The sequence below is a fragment of the Acartia tonsa genome, chromosome 12 (genome assembly GCF_053477335.1).
Source record: "Acartia tonsa isolate MP-2025a chromosome 12, ASM5347733v1, whole genome shotgun sequence".
NCBI lineage: Eukaryota > Metazoa > Arthropoda > Copepoda > Calanoida > Acartiidae > Acartia > Acartia tonsa.
In genome coordinates this window covers 41,499,384-41,514,677 of record NC_137271.1, presented here as the reverse complement: position 1 = coordinate 41,514,677, position 15,294 = coordinate 41,499,384, and the positions used below count along the sequence as shown (strand labels likewise).

General features: G+C 32.1%; 2 protein-coding genes across 3 annotated transcripts in view; one reads left to right on the top strand and one right to left on the bottom strand.

Annotated features, from left to right (window-relative positions):
• The window catches only part of LOC145334020 (uncharacterized), a 33,641-nt gene extending 33,010 nt beyond the window's left edge, over positions 1–631 (bottom strand). The window contains exon 1 of the mRNA XM_080179298.1: positions 413–631. Coding sequence (XP_080035424.1) covers positions 413–438 — 26 coding nt within the window. The 5' untranslated portion in view covers positions 439–631. The remainder of the gene's footprint in view (positions 1–412) is intronic.
• A 2,165-nt stretch (positions 632–2,796) lies between these two features.
• LOC145333466 (uncharacterized) lies at positions 2,797–14,385 on the top strand. 2 transcript variants are annotated; one of them, XM_080178618.1, is made up of 5 exons: positions 2,817–2,889; positions 9,506–9,628; positions 10,662–10,716; positions 13,479–13,600; positions 14,247–14,385. In XM_080178618.1, exons 2-5 carry the CDS (start codon positions 9,507–9,509, stop codon positions 14,251–14,253), a joined length of 306 nt encoding a protein of 101 aa, XP_080034744.1. In that variant the 5' UTR covers positions 2,817–2,889; position 9,506; the 3' UTR covers positions 14,254–14,385. The 2 variants fall into 2 exon arrangements, with proteins under 2 accessions (XP_080034745.1, XP_080034744.1); XM_080178619.1 differs by lacking the exon at positions 13,479–13,600 and having other exon boundaries at positions 2,797–2,889.
• The last annotated feature ends 909 nt before the right edge of the window (positions 14,386–15,294 follow it).

Below are 15,294 nucleotides of genomic sequence, written 5' to 3'. Positions count from 1 at the left end.
TAAATTTGTTGCAAACTGCCTAAATACAGGATACTGTATAAGGACAGACTTACATTTTTAGGACTTTATTATAGAGATGCTTCGTTTATAACAGTGTACCTTGTTGTAATAGGAATCAGTATTCCAAAAAAACAGATAAATAGGATAATTATATCACTTTAAAAAGGTTTTAATCAACATGTTTTTAACAAACGTACGGGCTTTCTGATAACGATTATAGAGTTGCTACGCTTTCCAAATCGCACCTAACTTTTATGGGAATCAACATACAAAGTTTGAAATCGATTGACAATTCTTACATATTTAAATTAAAAAGAGCTAACCGTTGCGGACGGACGGACTCTAATTATAGAATTGGAAAAGCTTCGCTTTTATAAACACTATTAAGTAAATTAACAATTGATTTTATTACCTTTTTAAAGCGGCCATAGCTGACATAATATAGACATATCGTTAATACAACGAAATTATAACTACATACTTATGTTCACATAATAACGACACATTTTTTTTAATGGAAAGAAAATAGACGATAAATTTATGTACATCCATCCCCAATGACAATAAACAAAATCACCCATGAATTGTTTATCATGTAAGTGTTGCATTAATTGAAGTAAACGATTTATTGATTTAATTTGCCCCTTCTGCAGATTGGAACTATTGGTCAAAATGTATTGTTTATCATGTAATTGTTGCATTAATTGAAGTAAACGATTGATTGATTTAATTTGCCCCTTCTGCAGATTGGAACTATTGGTCAAAAAGTTTAACCCATCCAATCAAAACCTATAAAATTCCAAACTTAAAATATATCACAACTTCGAACCCGACATCCTCAAAATAACTAATCAAATTTGAACGCAATTTTTATATCCCTCCCCCCAAAGTTTCCTTCAAATACTCTTATTTAACAACAATAACAATAACATTTGGTTATCGCAATGGCAGGAATAATCCAAATTCAAGTCTCAACACGCTTTAAAAGTTATCACTGCAGTTTAAAAACTAAACTATGATAATAACATTATGTGAGTTATATACTATTATTTATTGCTTTATATTATAGACAGCTTACCGCGGATATTAAAATAGAAAATTATAAGATTACAACTAGTTTTAAAAAAATATTCATGGAAAAATCTTTTGTAATTTGATGCTATACATGATTTTTTTCAGTATGATTGAGAACTGGTTCTAATTAACTATTAATAATTGGTTTCAAATTAATTATTATTATAAAATACTGTTTATTGTTATATTAATAAAATCACTTAGGATACATAATAATTATACTTTAGATTAAATCACATGGTTACTTATTACTTTTAACCAGGGTTCGGAAGCCGCGCGTAAGCCGCGTGTAAGCCTCATTGAAATCTTCATTTTATCACTATAAAATTCAGCTGGATGTATAAAACTGCTCTTTAGCAGACAATCCTTCTTTCTGAATTTTTTTTTTTCTGCTCACAAGCAGGTTTAAAACTGAGGCTTAAGCGCGGCTGAGGCGCGGCTTCCGAACCCTGCTTTTAACAAATGGGGCGGGAATTATTGAAGACATCTCGTAATTAAAAGATTGGGGACCTTTTTACGAGAACTTTACAATAATCATACCTCCCCATTAACATAATTTTATTTTTGGCCGCTGAAATTTATTTTCAAGATTTATATAACATGTACTATTTTATATAGAAAGTTTGTTAAGATCTTGAAATGTTTCTAGGCGACCATTTGTACGGTTACCGTACATTGTTCAACTATTTTGCGGTATTTTTTATTATATATCGAATTATTTTTCATAGATTTTTCTCAAAAATTAAAAGATTTTTTTAAATATAAAAAAAAACTTTAGTATATGTACTGCCGAATTATGTTACTACAGACTAATTGATCATATTTTTGAGATAGGTTAGCCTTTGTAAAAATGTGTATTCCTAAGTCGTATTTTTAAGATCCCTTTTATGTAATATTCCATTTTTTGTCTTTGCAATTAGTCTCAAAAGAAAATCTTACATTGTTAGTGCAATTTAATATCATACTGTAATCCTTAAAATAAAGTAACAAGATGTGTGTTTGTCTGTTTGTTTGTACCGAATGATCTCGGTAACCGCTAAACCAATCGGGTTTCATAATAGGGAAGCTTCTGATAGGTCCCGGGAAGAAATAATACGAAATGGAGTTGGGGAGAAGGGGTCGCCCTCTCCCCCCCAAAAATGTTTTTCTTCCTTTTTTTAAAATCTATATTTTAAAAAATGCGTTTTTGGATTGAACTCCCTTATTCTCAAATGTTCCTAGAGGCCTCTAGGGGGCGTAGCCGCTAGTTGTTATCATAAAAGAAAACACCGACCAAACAAAGAACATTTGTATACGCGGGTTGTGTGTACCATTACGAAATTGTGTTTTAAATATACATAATACTATCTATATAGCTTCTTTTTTTAACGTTTTGCAGAGCTCTGCAGCCGCGACTTTTGGCTGCGGCTGAAGTTGGCTTAGGCTGAGCTAGGCTAATTATGGCTGCGGCTGAAGTTGGCAGTGTGGCTTAGGGTTGCTGCTGAGTATGGCTGATTCTTAAAATTCCAGATTTGTCAACCCTTGCCTTGGCCCCCTCGGGGCTAACAAAACTGGCTTTAATCTTATAATTTTTTTCATTTAATGTGTGCGGAAAGATGTCTATAATACGATGCGATAAATTACTATTAAGAACTTTTAGTTTTCTTTGCCATTAATTGGTTTATTTTAAATGACTGGGATTATATCAAAACTTAATTTATTAACATGACTTAACAGAAATATGAAAGTATTGGTTATAAAAAGGCATTGAGTGATAGATTAATGTACAGTAGTAGTTTGCAGCCTTCCTATATACAAGTTACTTCTGGTTTAAAGGTTTTTATTTGTTATATTTTGAATTTTTTTTAGTTTTGTGTTCATAATTTTTTACCTAACACGACTAAATTTTAAATGAACCAAACTTTTTGTAAAACAAGGATGACAATATCCATAAAAGCGAAGCTCTGAAACGGTAGGACAAATGAACATTAACACTTTTAGAGTATTTGAACCGCAGAATAAGCAGAATATAAATGTATAAGTCTAAACAAAATCGTACATAAAGTTGTTGCAAGATTGTGTAAATACAGGATTCATTCTTTATTTTTAAGGATTTTATTATAGTGGTGCCTCACTTTTAATATTTACCTTGTTGTCCTAGAAACAATTATTCCAAAAATCAGAATAATGGAATAATTATATCATTCAAAAAGTTGTTGTCAAAAAAGTTTAAAATCAGCAAAACCCCCTCCCCCCAAAAAAAATTTCTCCCCCAATTTTTTTAAAATTTTTCTTTTAAATCTAAAATACGAAAAATTGGTTTGATTAAACCTCTTGGGGCGAAGCCGCTAGTTGCTTTATAGAAAAAGAGCATGTGCATGTTTGATAAGAAATATAAACAAAACAAGAAAAACAATTCTACTTTTCTAGATATAAATACAATTCAAAATCAGTAATCAAAAATTAACATTAGCGTTCGGTTCATCAGCCAAAGGTTTTTATTTGTTATATTTTGTGGTGCCTCGCTCTTAATATTTACTTTGTTGTCTTAGAAATCATTATTCCAAAAATCAGAACAATAGAAAAATTATATCATCCAAAAAGTTGTTGTCAAAAGGGTTTAAAATCAGCATGTTTAAATGGACGTACGGACTTTCTAATAACTTTAACAAAAATACTACGCTTTCCAAATTGTACCAAATTGTTGTAGGAGGAATTATCATGCAAAGTTTAAAATCGACAGGACAATTCTAACATGCCTAAATTAACGAAAAAAGCTATCCGTTACGGACGTACGGATAGACCGACCCTTTAAAAAAAGAATTTCTACATTTAGAGTTTATATTTCTAAAAGATGTACAAAAATAAACTTAGATCTTAAGGGATAAGACAATGGGCATAAATAAATGTAAAAATCCAATGATGATAAACAAAATTAATTCTTTTGTAGTTTAAACCAACCAATCAAGATTAAAGTTCTTATTATGTATGAATCATCTTTTCGTATTAAAATTTTATCCTTGTTTTTTTTTTTTTTTGATATTTACACAATATACAAAATTGCTTTCAGGGGTAGGTAGGGGGTGGTTTTCTTTGGGTAGAAATTAAAATAAGGGTTGGTTGGTTGGTTTCTTCAGTATTTTATGACTCATTTAATGAGTATTTCCTGAAAAAGTTGTCCATTTTGTGACGTCGGACCGCTTATCTGTTAATTATGTTTTATGTGTAGAAAAAGTAATGTATCTTTTAGTAATATTTTTAATAGCTATGATACTGTTTTTAGGGCCTTTCACAGTTTTATAACAAAATTTTCTTATTAGGTTGCTTAACAACTGTAGGGGCTTTTAGAATTTTTTCATTGGTTCTTGCATTAAGTTGAGTATCCAAACGTTTCAACAACTAATTGTAATCTACAGAAGGATTAATTTTATGTATAATTATTAGGGATGTACAACAATTTATCAGCCATTGTCTTATCCTTTTAGATTCCTAACCTTTTGTATGTCTGTATATTATATTTAATCGATATGTTCCATGAAAAAAAAAGTTTTAAAACATTCAAGTTGGAGAGGGAACCCTCTCAGGGTTTATGCAGAAAGAAACTCCACTCCCCTATAATAACACATTTTTTAAAAAATAAGGTGTAAGGGGTGTCTGCTTCACTACTCTTTTTGAGGACAAGAGACGTTTTTTTTTCATTTTATTATTTTAAATCAACTCTTTCAGTATTTTTTTTTAACATGTTTTACAAGCCAGACCTGATCCAAAAGTTTTTACTGTATCCAAAATTGAAAATTGGGCGTTCTACTAATGTGTGTTTAGAAATTTTTTACATGACATTATTGTGTTTATGCCGCCGCCAATCAAATTATTTGAATATTGCAGGAATGTTATGATTGGTAAAAAAGCACTTGATTATATTAAAGTGTAACTAAGAAAAAAAGCGCTGAATTTAATTTAAAAAAACATAATTTTTAAAATTTATTAAAAATATTAAAACGTTTTATTAATGTTTGGGATAACATAATTTTTGGAATGACCAATTTTATCAAACCAGCAGCTACGCTCCTAGGGGCCTCTAAGCCCTTTTAAAACAAGCGAAGCTCTGAAACGGTAGGACAAACGAACATTAACATTTGTATAGTGTCAGAACTTAATAAGCAGATTATTATTGCATAAATATAAACAAAATTGTAAGTAAATTTGTAGAAAAAATGCATAAATACATAATACTATATAAGGACAAACTTACATTTTTGGACTTGTTTATAGAGATGCTTCGCTTATAACATTGTACCTTGTTGTAAAAGGAAACAGTATTCAAAAAATCATTTGAATCGGATAATTCTAACATACAAAAATTTGATGTCAAAAAAGTAAAAAATCAACATGTTTTAAGTTCTAAAAAAAAGACAAAACCCTTCCGAAAACAATAAAAAGTATCATATTTGTCTAGAGGTATCTTAATAGACACACAAAAATACCCCTTCCAAATTCTAAATATAATAGGATTTTATTATACTTATCTGTTCTTTTATCTTTTAATTTTCTAATGCGTCGCGTCTGGTAAAATAGGAAATATTAGTCAGAAAGGAAATTCCATTGTAGATTTGGAATATAAAAATCATTTTAAACTGCATGCATTTTGTTTCAGCAAGAAATAGTCATCTATAATACAAAGTAGCTTGATGTCTGTCCGTCTGTCTGTCCGTCTGAAGCTTAAGATCTCAGTAACCGCTAAACCGATTGGGCTCTACTCTTCAGGGATTATACCTACTGGTCCTGTGATGGTTTTAAACTAATTTACTGGGGGGGTGGGACACCCCCAACCCCCCCAAAAACTAAAAAAAACACCCCCCCTCAATTTTTTTTTTACATTTTTTGTAAAATCTCAGTAACTGCTGAACAAATTGGGCTCTACTCTTCTGGGAATATACCTACTGGTCCTCTGGTGGTTTTAGGCTATTTTCTAGGAGGGTGGGACACCCCAACCCCCCTAAAAATAAAAATCTCTATTTCCAATTTTTTTATTTTTGTAAACAAAAACCAGTAATTGGGTTGGTGGAACCCCACTGCACAATGGGATGAAGCCCTCATGATCCCCCCCCCCAAAAAAAAAAAAAATTTCACCAAAAAATTTTTTGGGGCATTTTGTAACTTTTAAAAATTGACATCTTTAAAAAGTTGTTGCAATTATAGGTATTAAATAAAATTTACAGAGGAGAGTTTTCAATTTTTGTGTATATGTGGTCCAATCAGTGGGACTATCAGAGCTTGCGCCGCATACAGGGTACTCGCTTATGCTCAACCCGTGTGAGACATACGGTGAACAACCTGGGTTTAATTTTTACGAATTGAAATTTTTGTGCATACGACGCACAACCTGGGTTTAATTTTAGCAAAGAGTAATTCGGCAAAGAATAACTTTTTTGAAAATATAACTATAAAATTATTCTGGAGGGTTGACTTTACATTACCTCATGGGGCGAAGCCCCTAGAGGCTAGGGGCGAAGCCACTAGTTTTCTATAATTTGGAAAATAAAATATTAAATATGTTATGTGATATAATTAAAAAAAAAATATGCATTATAATTCCTTATTCAATAATCTTCAAGACGACCTTTTTTTCACACAAACTGGATTTCTTTTTCCGCCATTCTACAATGTGCTTTTTTCCCCTCCACATTGCTTTTTAGCAGTAGTAACGTGTATTCACTATTCATTCAAACCTAAAGCAGCCAGGACTATAGCTACTCTCAGATTTTGTTGATAACTATCAGAACAGTAAGTCTTTCTTTATTAAAAAAAACTGAACTTATACATTTGAATTAAAGATGTTAAATCAAACATTTTGTCTCAATTATGATCATCAATTTATGTATGTAATTTCAGGAATTCGCAACTGTTTGAATAATAATAATAATAATAATGTTTATTTGGTGCTGCTAGGTACCCCCTAGCTTAGGAGATAGCACATACAATACTCTAAATTGCTGCTATCTATCGACAATTTAGAGTTTACATTATGATGTTTAGTCTCATACAAAAATAAAATAATATATACTAAGAGTTTAATTATTAACTAAATATAAATTGATGGAAAAGAAGGAAAATTTTCAGGATATGCACCAGGAGCTACAGGAGTACTATTTTGACCAAAAAGATTTTTGTTTTTATCATAATCTTCAATAATAAAAGACACGGATGACAGCTTATCTGAGCAGCTGTCAATAATTTCAAACAAATCTGATGCTGTTTCTTGACCTTCAAAATTATATACTGTTTCCGTTATTTACTTATGCTTTATTTAGCACTAGCGGCTACGCCCCTAGAGGCCTCTAGTGGCACTTTAAATGTTGTTGTTTGTTAAAGTTAATTTTTTATGTACGATACCACCTTATTTGACGTTGAAGTCTCCCCCAAATTTTATTTTTTTTTGATTTTTTTGTCATTTCTCTTGGGAGGGTGGTGGTACCCTCCCCCAAAATAGTTATAAACCTTCCCAGGACTTATGAGAAGCTACCCTGTTAAGGAGAACCCGATCGGTTCAGCGGTTAGCGAGATCCTTCGGTACAGACACACAGACAGACACACAGACAGACAGACAAACATCCTGTTACTTTAGTATAAGGATTAATGTTTATCCAGAGTTTTTCGCTTAGCGGCTATTGCTGCTGAAAAATTGTCACTTTTGGATGCATTGACAAGGTCATTGGCGGACTTTTCACAGTTTTCTATTTTGCTTTGAAGCTTTGCTAATTTTGATTTTAACTTTTCCATTGCTTTGGCTTTGATTGTTTTGCTTTGCTTTAATTGCTTTGCTTTAATTGCTTTGGCTTTGATTGCTTTGGCTTTGATTGGTTTGGCTTTGCAACTGTCTGAATAACCTTGATCAATAAAGATGGATTATATCGGCAGTCATTCTGTTTTTATGTAATTTTTTTCATTGCAAAGCTTTTCTATGACTAGCTACCAAAACACATTTAAAGAATAAAGATACCCAAAATTTTAAAACCTCGATATCTTATTCGTCGGCTCAAAAGCTTTCGGTTCTCTATTGAAATTTGATTGGATGGTTCCAGTTGGATATGAATTCATTCGTTTTAACACCTGCATACTCTAATAGTTGTCAATACAGAAGTTGATATTAGGAAGCAGAAAAGGTGATGAAAAAATATGGTTTTTTCCACCTAGAGACTTTCCTCATCAATTGATTTAATTGATGATCTTATCCATAAGAAATTACCAAAACAAGGATGAAAACATCCATAACAGACAGAAGACAAACGAGAATAAATCTATCCTTAAAAGACTTAAATAATGGATACTAAATGTGGACATACTTACACATTTAGGATTTGATTATAAAGATGCCTTGCTTAGAACATTATCATAAGTTCTAGGAAACCAAACTGAAAAATCAATTTAAAGGATTACTCTTTCGTTAAGAATATTATTAATTAAAACAAGAATGACAACATCCATAAGTAGCGAAGCTCAAAATTTATTGATAGACATTAGGAAAAAATAATCTTTTAAGTATGTTAAAAAGACATATATGAATTAAATCACGAAACCTTTTAATTTTTTATTCCAGCTGTTTATCTTGAACAGGAGTCGAAAAAATCATGAAAACTTGAAAAACTAGGAATCGATCTAGCACCCCAACCTATTATCATATCTTGAAAAAACTTAAAAGAAATGTGTACAATGTTGACTTAATTAATCCCTAAAAATTTCAGCCGTTTATCTTGAACAGAAGTTGAGATAATCATGAAAACTTGAAAAACTAGGAATCGATCTAGCACCTCAATCAATATACAAATCATAATGAAACTTAGTAAAAATATGTAGGATGCAAATTTACCTAATCCCTGAAAATTTCAGCCGTCTGTTATGAAAAGGAGTCGAGAAAATTACGAAAACAAAAAAATCTAGGAATCGATCTAGCACCCCAATTAACAAACAGATGGACAAAACAAAGTGTAGATTAGATGCGCATTTGTCATGGGAATCTTCATTAAAAATTTCAGCTGTCTACTTTAATAGGAGCCGAGAAAATCACGTTTCCCCCACTTTGTCTCATACAGACGGACAGACGGACGGACATTTCGAATTATAGAGTAGCTTCGCTACTAAAAAACACCTTATAGCGCCTTATAAAAAATGTTTTAAAAATAGATTTTACCATTGGTCAATTACAATGTATGTATGCTATCATTTGTGATTTGTATTGTATGACGTCATTTTTTATTAGGCACTGTAAGCAGTTTATAATGGAAAATTTGTAAAACATTATGTTTCATGCATTAAGCAATCTTCAGTTACACTTAACTTTTGATCTATCTATCTATCTATCTATCTATCTATCTATCTATCTATCTATCTATCTATCTATCTACTCATATATATTTATTCATCTATCTATTTATATATCTTTTTATCTATTTAGGATGAGGAACATTAACTATGAATATTTACGAGGGAGATATGAAAGTCAGGCGCAAAGAATGACACAACTCAGAGAAAAACTGGAGAACAAGTTGAACATGCTCCAAGAAAATACTCCGCAAAGGTTTGGAGCTTTTATGGATGTTTTATTAGAATAGTGGATGTAGAATCTACGTGGATATTATGACAGAGGGGAAAATATGTCTTCAATCTAGCTTGCCTATGTGGAACTCATTTATTGGCCAGTGCGTTCTTCCAGTAAGAGGGAAGGGAAGTAGATGGGGTAGAGGGTGTGAAATTTCGGTATTATCCTCTTAGTAAATTTTTTTTCAATTTTGAAAATTTGAGTACCCCTCCACACCCCCCCCCCCCCCAACAGCGAACTATGAACTCTAGCTGCAGCGCTCGGCCCCCTTGCCTGCCTAGCCGCAGCGCTCGGCTCTCCAGACTAAAACCTAACCTAACCTAAAATAGTTGTTCGTCGTTTTCTTATCTAATAATGAAATACTATTAAATATTTAGCAGTAAAAATGCGCGCGAAGCGCGCCAAATTTTTTTGTTACGAATTATATATTTTTGGGGGTATTTACCCCCCAAAATTGTTGGGGGGGGGGGGGTAAATACCACCCCCTAAATGGTTGGGGGTGCCTTTACCTTTTTACCCCCCCCCCCCTTGGACGTCCTTGGAAATGAGGTCTACTCAACTGCTTTTAAAGCAAGAGTTCTGATTTCTTGTCAACATTCCAATTATTATGGAACATAAGATCAACAGCAGTTTTGGGTCTGATTTTCAAAATTTTTGTTGGTAAAGGTATCAAAATTAAATTATACATTTAGCTTTATTTTCGATTTTATTTTCACTTTGTCCGTTTATTAATCCACAATTTAATTGGGGAATAGTCCCTTTCGTGACATCGCACCTTAAGGGGCGATTTGTCGTATTTTTAAAATGGCTTTTTATAGGTTATTTTAGGTTAGGTTATATTGGGTTAGGTGATTGCCCCACAGGGTTTGGTAATTGGCCCCGCAGGGTTAGAGCCCCCCGCAGGGGCTAGAAATATGAGAAAACCTTCTGTGAAAAATACGAAGAATCGCCCCTTAATTTATTTATTTCGCTATTTATTGTTGTTGACACCCTAGTTTATTTTATGTTTTAGGATTCTGATAATGGAATTGTTATCCACCCACGACTTGGTCCATCAAAGCTTACTGGTAAGTTAAAGTCAGGGCTTGACTGCGCCTCAAATTTAAACCCGTTTGAATACTTCGAGTACCTACTCCTTCTCTATTATCTTAAAATTGATTATTAAAAACAAGGATGACAACATCCATAAGTAGTGAAGCTCAAAATTTAATGATAGACATCAAGAAAAAATAATCTTTTGAGTATGTTAAAAAGACATGAATAAAATAAATAACGAAACCTTTTAAAAATGTTTAATATCTTTTGAAGCATTAAGCTAAGAAACAAAACGTAAAATCTAGGAATCGATCCAGCTCCCCAACCAATAGCAAGTCTTTCTTGAACTTTCTGAAAATATGTATAATGTTGACTTAATTAATTCCTAAAAATTCCAGCTGTTTATCTTGAACAGGAGTCGAAAAAATCATGAAAACTTGAAAAACTAGGAATCAATCTAGCACCCCAACCAATTATTATATCTTTAAAAACTTTATAGAAATGTGTAGAATGTTGACTTAGTTAAACCCTAAAAATTCAAGCTCTTTATCTTGAACAGGAGTCGAAAAAATCATGAAAACTTGAAAAACTAGGAATCGATCTAGCACCCCAACCAATTATTATATCTTTAAAAACTTTATAGAAATGTGTAGAATGTTGTCTTAATTAATCCCTAAAAATTTTAGCAGTTTATCTTGAACAGGAGTTGAGATAATTATGAAAACTAGAAAAATTAGGAATCGATTTAGCACCTCAATAAATATACAAATCTTAATGAAACCTTTTAGAAATGTGTGGAATGTTGACTTAATTAATCTCTAAAAATTTTAGTCGTCTGTCTTGAAAAGGAGTCGAGAAAATTACGAAAACAAAAAATCTAGGAATCTATCTAGCACCCCAATTAACAAACAGATGGACAAAACAATGTATAGATTAGATGCGCATATGTTATGGGAATCTTCACTAAAAATTTCATCTGTCTATCTTTTAAATGAGCCGAGAAGATCACGTTTCCCCCACTTTGTCTCATACAGACGGACAGACGGACGGACCGACGGACGGACCGACGGACGGACGGACGGACATTTCGAATTATAGAGTAGCTTCGCTACTAAAAACTATATAAAAATTGCCCAATCCTTTGTTCTTTTATTCATTTCAAAATGAGAAGGTGGGGGGGGGGGGGGGTATTTGTGCTCGGAAACTGCCGTTGTATTTCCTTATCTTATAATATAAGGCCGAAAGGCTTTTTTTTTCAATAACTGACGTTCTCAGAAATTGTTGGTTGGAAGCTTAGGGGCTTATGTCTTATCCCTTAGATCCCTGGTATTTCATTTATATTATAACAAAGTAACGTATTTGGAGAGTGGGGTAAAAAGAAAGGGTTTCATTATATGATGGTGAAATAATCTTGGCATGGAAAGAGTTTTTTTTTAAACAAGGATGACAACATCCATAAGTAGCAAAGCTCAAAAATTATGAATGGACATCCGGAAAAAAATGAACTTTAAAAAACTTAAATCACTAATTAATCATGATAATAATTGAAATATATAGAATGTAAATATATTTAATCTGTGAAAATTTCAGATGTCTATCTTGAATAGGAGCCGAGAAAATCATGTTTCTCCCCATAGCGTTACTGACGGACGGACAGACACACAAAATGAATTGTAAAATAATCGGTCACCTGATAAAGCAGGGAGTAGGAACCATTTTTTAACGACTAAAGTGTAAGCCGAGATTCGAACCTATCACCTCCAAAACGACAAGCGGATGCCCAAAATGCCACGGTCGCGTGTCCATCTATTAATAATAAATTTATAGTATTTAGAATATTCCTGACACTCCATCTCTAGGGTAATAAATCTATTGTATTTAGAATATGTCTGACAGTCCATCTCTAGGGTAATAAATGTATTGTATTTAGAATATATCTGACAGTCCATATCTATGGTAATAAATCTATTGTATTTAGAATATGTCTGACAGTCCATCTCTAGGGTAATAAATGTATTGTATTTAGAATATATCTGACTGTCCATATCTATGGTAATAACTCTATTGTATTTAGAATATGTCTGACAGTCCATCTCTAGGGTAATAAATCTATTGTATTTAGAATATGTCTGACAGTCCATCTCTAGGGTAATAAATCTATTGTATTCAGAATATGTATGACACTCCATCTCTAGGGTAATAAATCTATTGTATTTAGAATATGTCTGACAGTCCATCTCTAGGGTAATAAATCTATTGTATTAAGAACATATCTGACAGTCCATCTCTAGGGTAATAAATGTATTGTATTTAGAATATATCTGACAGTCCATATCTATGGTAATAAATCTATTGTATTTAGAATATGTCTGACAGTCCATCTCTAGGGTAATAAATCTATTGTATTTAGAATATGTCTGACAGTCCATCTCTAGGGTAATAAATCTATTGTATTCAGAACATATCTGACAGTCCATCTCTAGGGTAATAAATGTATTGTATTTAGAATATATCTGACAGTCCATATCTATGGTAATAAATCTATTGTATTTAGAATATGTCTGACAGTCCATCTCTAGGGTAATAAATCTATTGTATTCAATATATGTCTGACACTCCATCTCTAGGGTAATAAATCTATTGTATTTAGAATATGTCTGACAGTCCATCTCTAGGGTAATAAATCTATTGTATTCAGAATATGTCTGACACTCCATCTCTAGGGTAATAAATCTATTGTATTTAGATTATGTCTGACAGTCCATCTCTAGGGTAATAAATCTATTGTATTCAGAATGTGAAGCCAGAAGTTGAGGGAGTATCTGAGTCATCAGAATCAGCAATTAATCAAATTGAAAGATTTGTTATTTCACATATCAGAAAATGTCAGAATATGTCTGACAGTCCATCTCTAGGGTAAAAAATCTATTGTATTCAGAATATATCTGACACTCCATCTCTAGGGTAATAAATGTATTGTATTTAGAATATGTCTGACAGTCCATCTCTAGGGAAATAAATCTATTGTATTCAGAATATGTCTGACACTCCATCTCTAGGGTAATAAATCTATTGTATTCAGAATATGTCTGACACTCAATCTCTAGGGTAATAAATCTATTGTATTTAGAATATGTCTGACAGTCCATCTCTAGGGTAATAAATCTATTGTTTTTAGAATATGTCTGACAGTCGATCTCTAGGGAATTAAATATATTGTATTTAGAATATGTCTAACAGTCCATCTCTAGGGTAATAAATCTATTGTATTTAGAATATGTCTGACAGTCAATTTCTAGGGTAATAAATCTATTGTATTTAGAATATGTCTGACAGTCCATCTCTAGGGTAATAAATCTATTGTATTTAGAATATGTCTGACACTCCATCTCTAGGGTAATAAATCTATTGTAGTTAGAATATGTCTGACAGTCCATCTCTAGGGTAATAAATCTATTGTATTTAGAATATGTCTGACAGTCCATCTCTAGGGTAATAAATCTATTGTATTTAGAATATATCTGACAGTCCATATGTAGGGTAATATATCTATTGTATTCAGAATGTGAAGCCAGAAGAGGATGGAGTATCTGAGTCATCAGAATCAGCAATTAATCAAATTGAAAGATTTGTAATTTCACATATCAGAAAATGTCAAGATTATGTTTAATAAAAATAATAAATGGTTTATCAACAAAGTATCCCAAATCTAAAGAATATTTCCTTCTTTGAATAAAATCTATTAAATAAATTTTTGAAGCGAAGCTTTTCTATAATTATTGACGGTCCGTCCAAACGTCCATCCGGAACGGATATCTTTTTTCGTTAATTTAGGCATGTTAGAATTGTCCTATCAATTTCAAACTTTAAATGGTAGTTTCAGTAGTAGTTAGGTACAATTAAGAAAGCGTGGTAATTCTCTAAACGTTACCAGAACGTTCGTACGTCCATTTTAAACATGTTGATTTTTAACTTTTATAACAACAAATTTTTCAGTGATTTAATTATCCGATTGATCTGGTTTTTGGAATACTGATTCCTAGGACAACAAAGTTTCCAGTTGGGGCTAAAATGCATTTTGCAAATATTACAAGCGACTTTAGCAGAAGCGCAGCTACTTTATAATTACCAGGGCTCGCCGAGCCAAATCCTTGAATTTAAACTTACTTATTTTTTTTGAAAAGATGTATTGTCTTGAACAGGTATAGACATCCAGCAGAATTTTAAAGTTGACAATTACATTGAGGCTTACACGCGTCTGACGCGCGGTTGCCGCGCATAGATAATTATTATTCGAGTTCCTATTTAAATTCAACTAATCATCGAAAACCTTATTACATCTTTCATTTCAACTGAAAGCGTTGCTGGGTATAATTAGGTTGAGTAACGTCCAACAGACAACCGACTCCTTGACTGAAATCCCAACTGTGCATAATAATGAGTTGCGCCTGTTTACAGGCTAAATCATACCCCTTCTATAACTATTTTTTTATAACAACTGAACATATAATTATATTTTTTTTGTCTGTTTGTCAATATGTGAATTTTTTGTGCTTCGCTATTTATGAATGTTGTCATCCTTGTAAATATATTTGCACATTTTAATACTT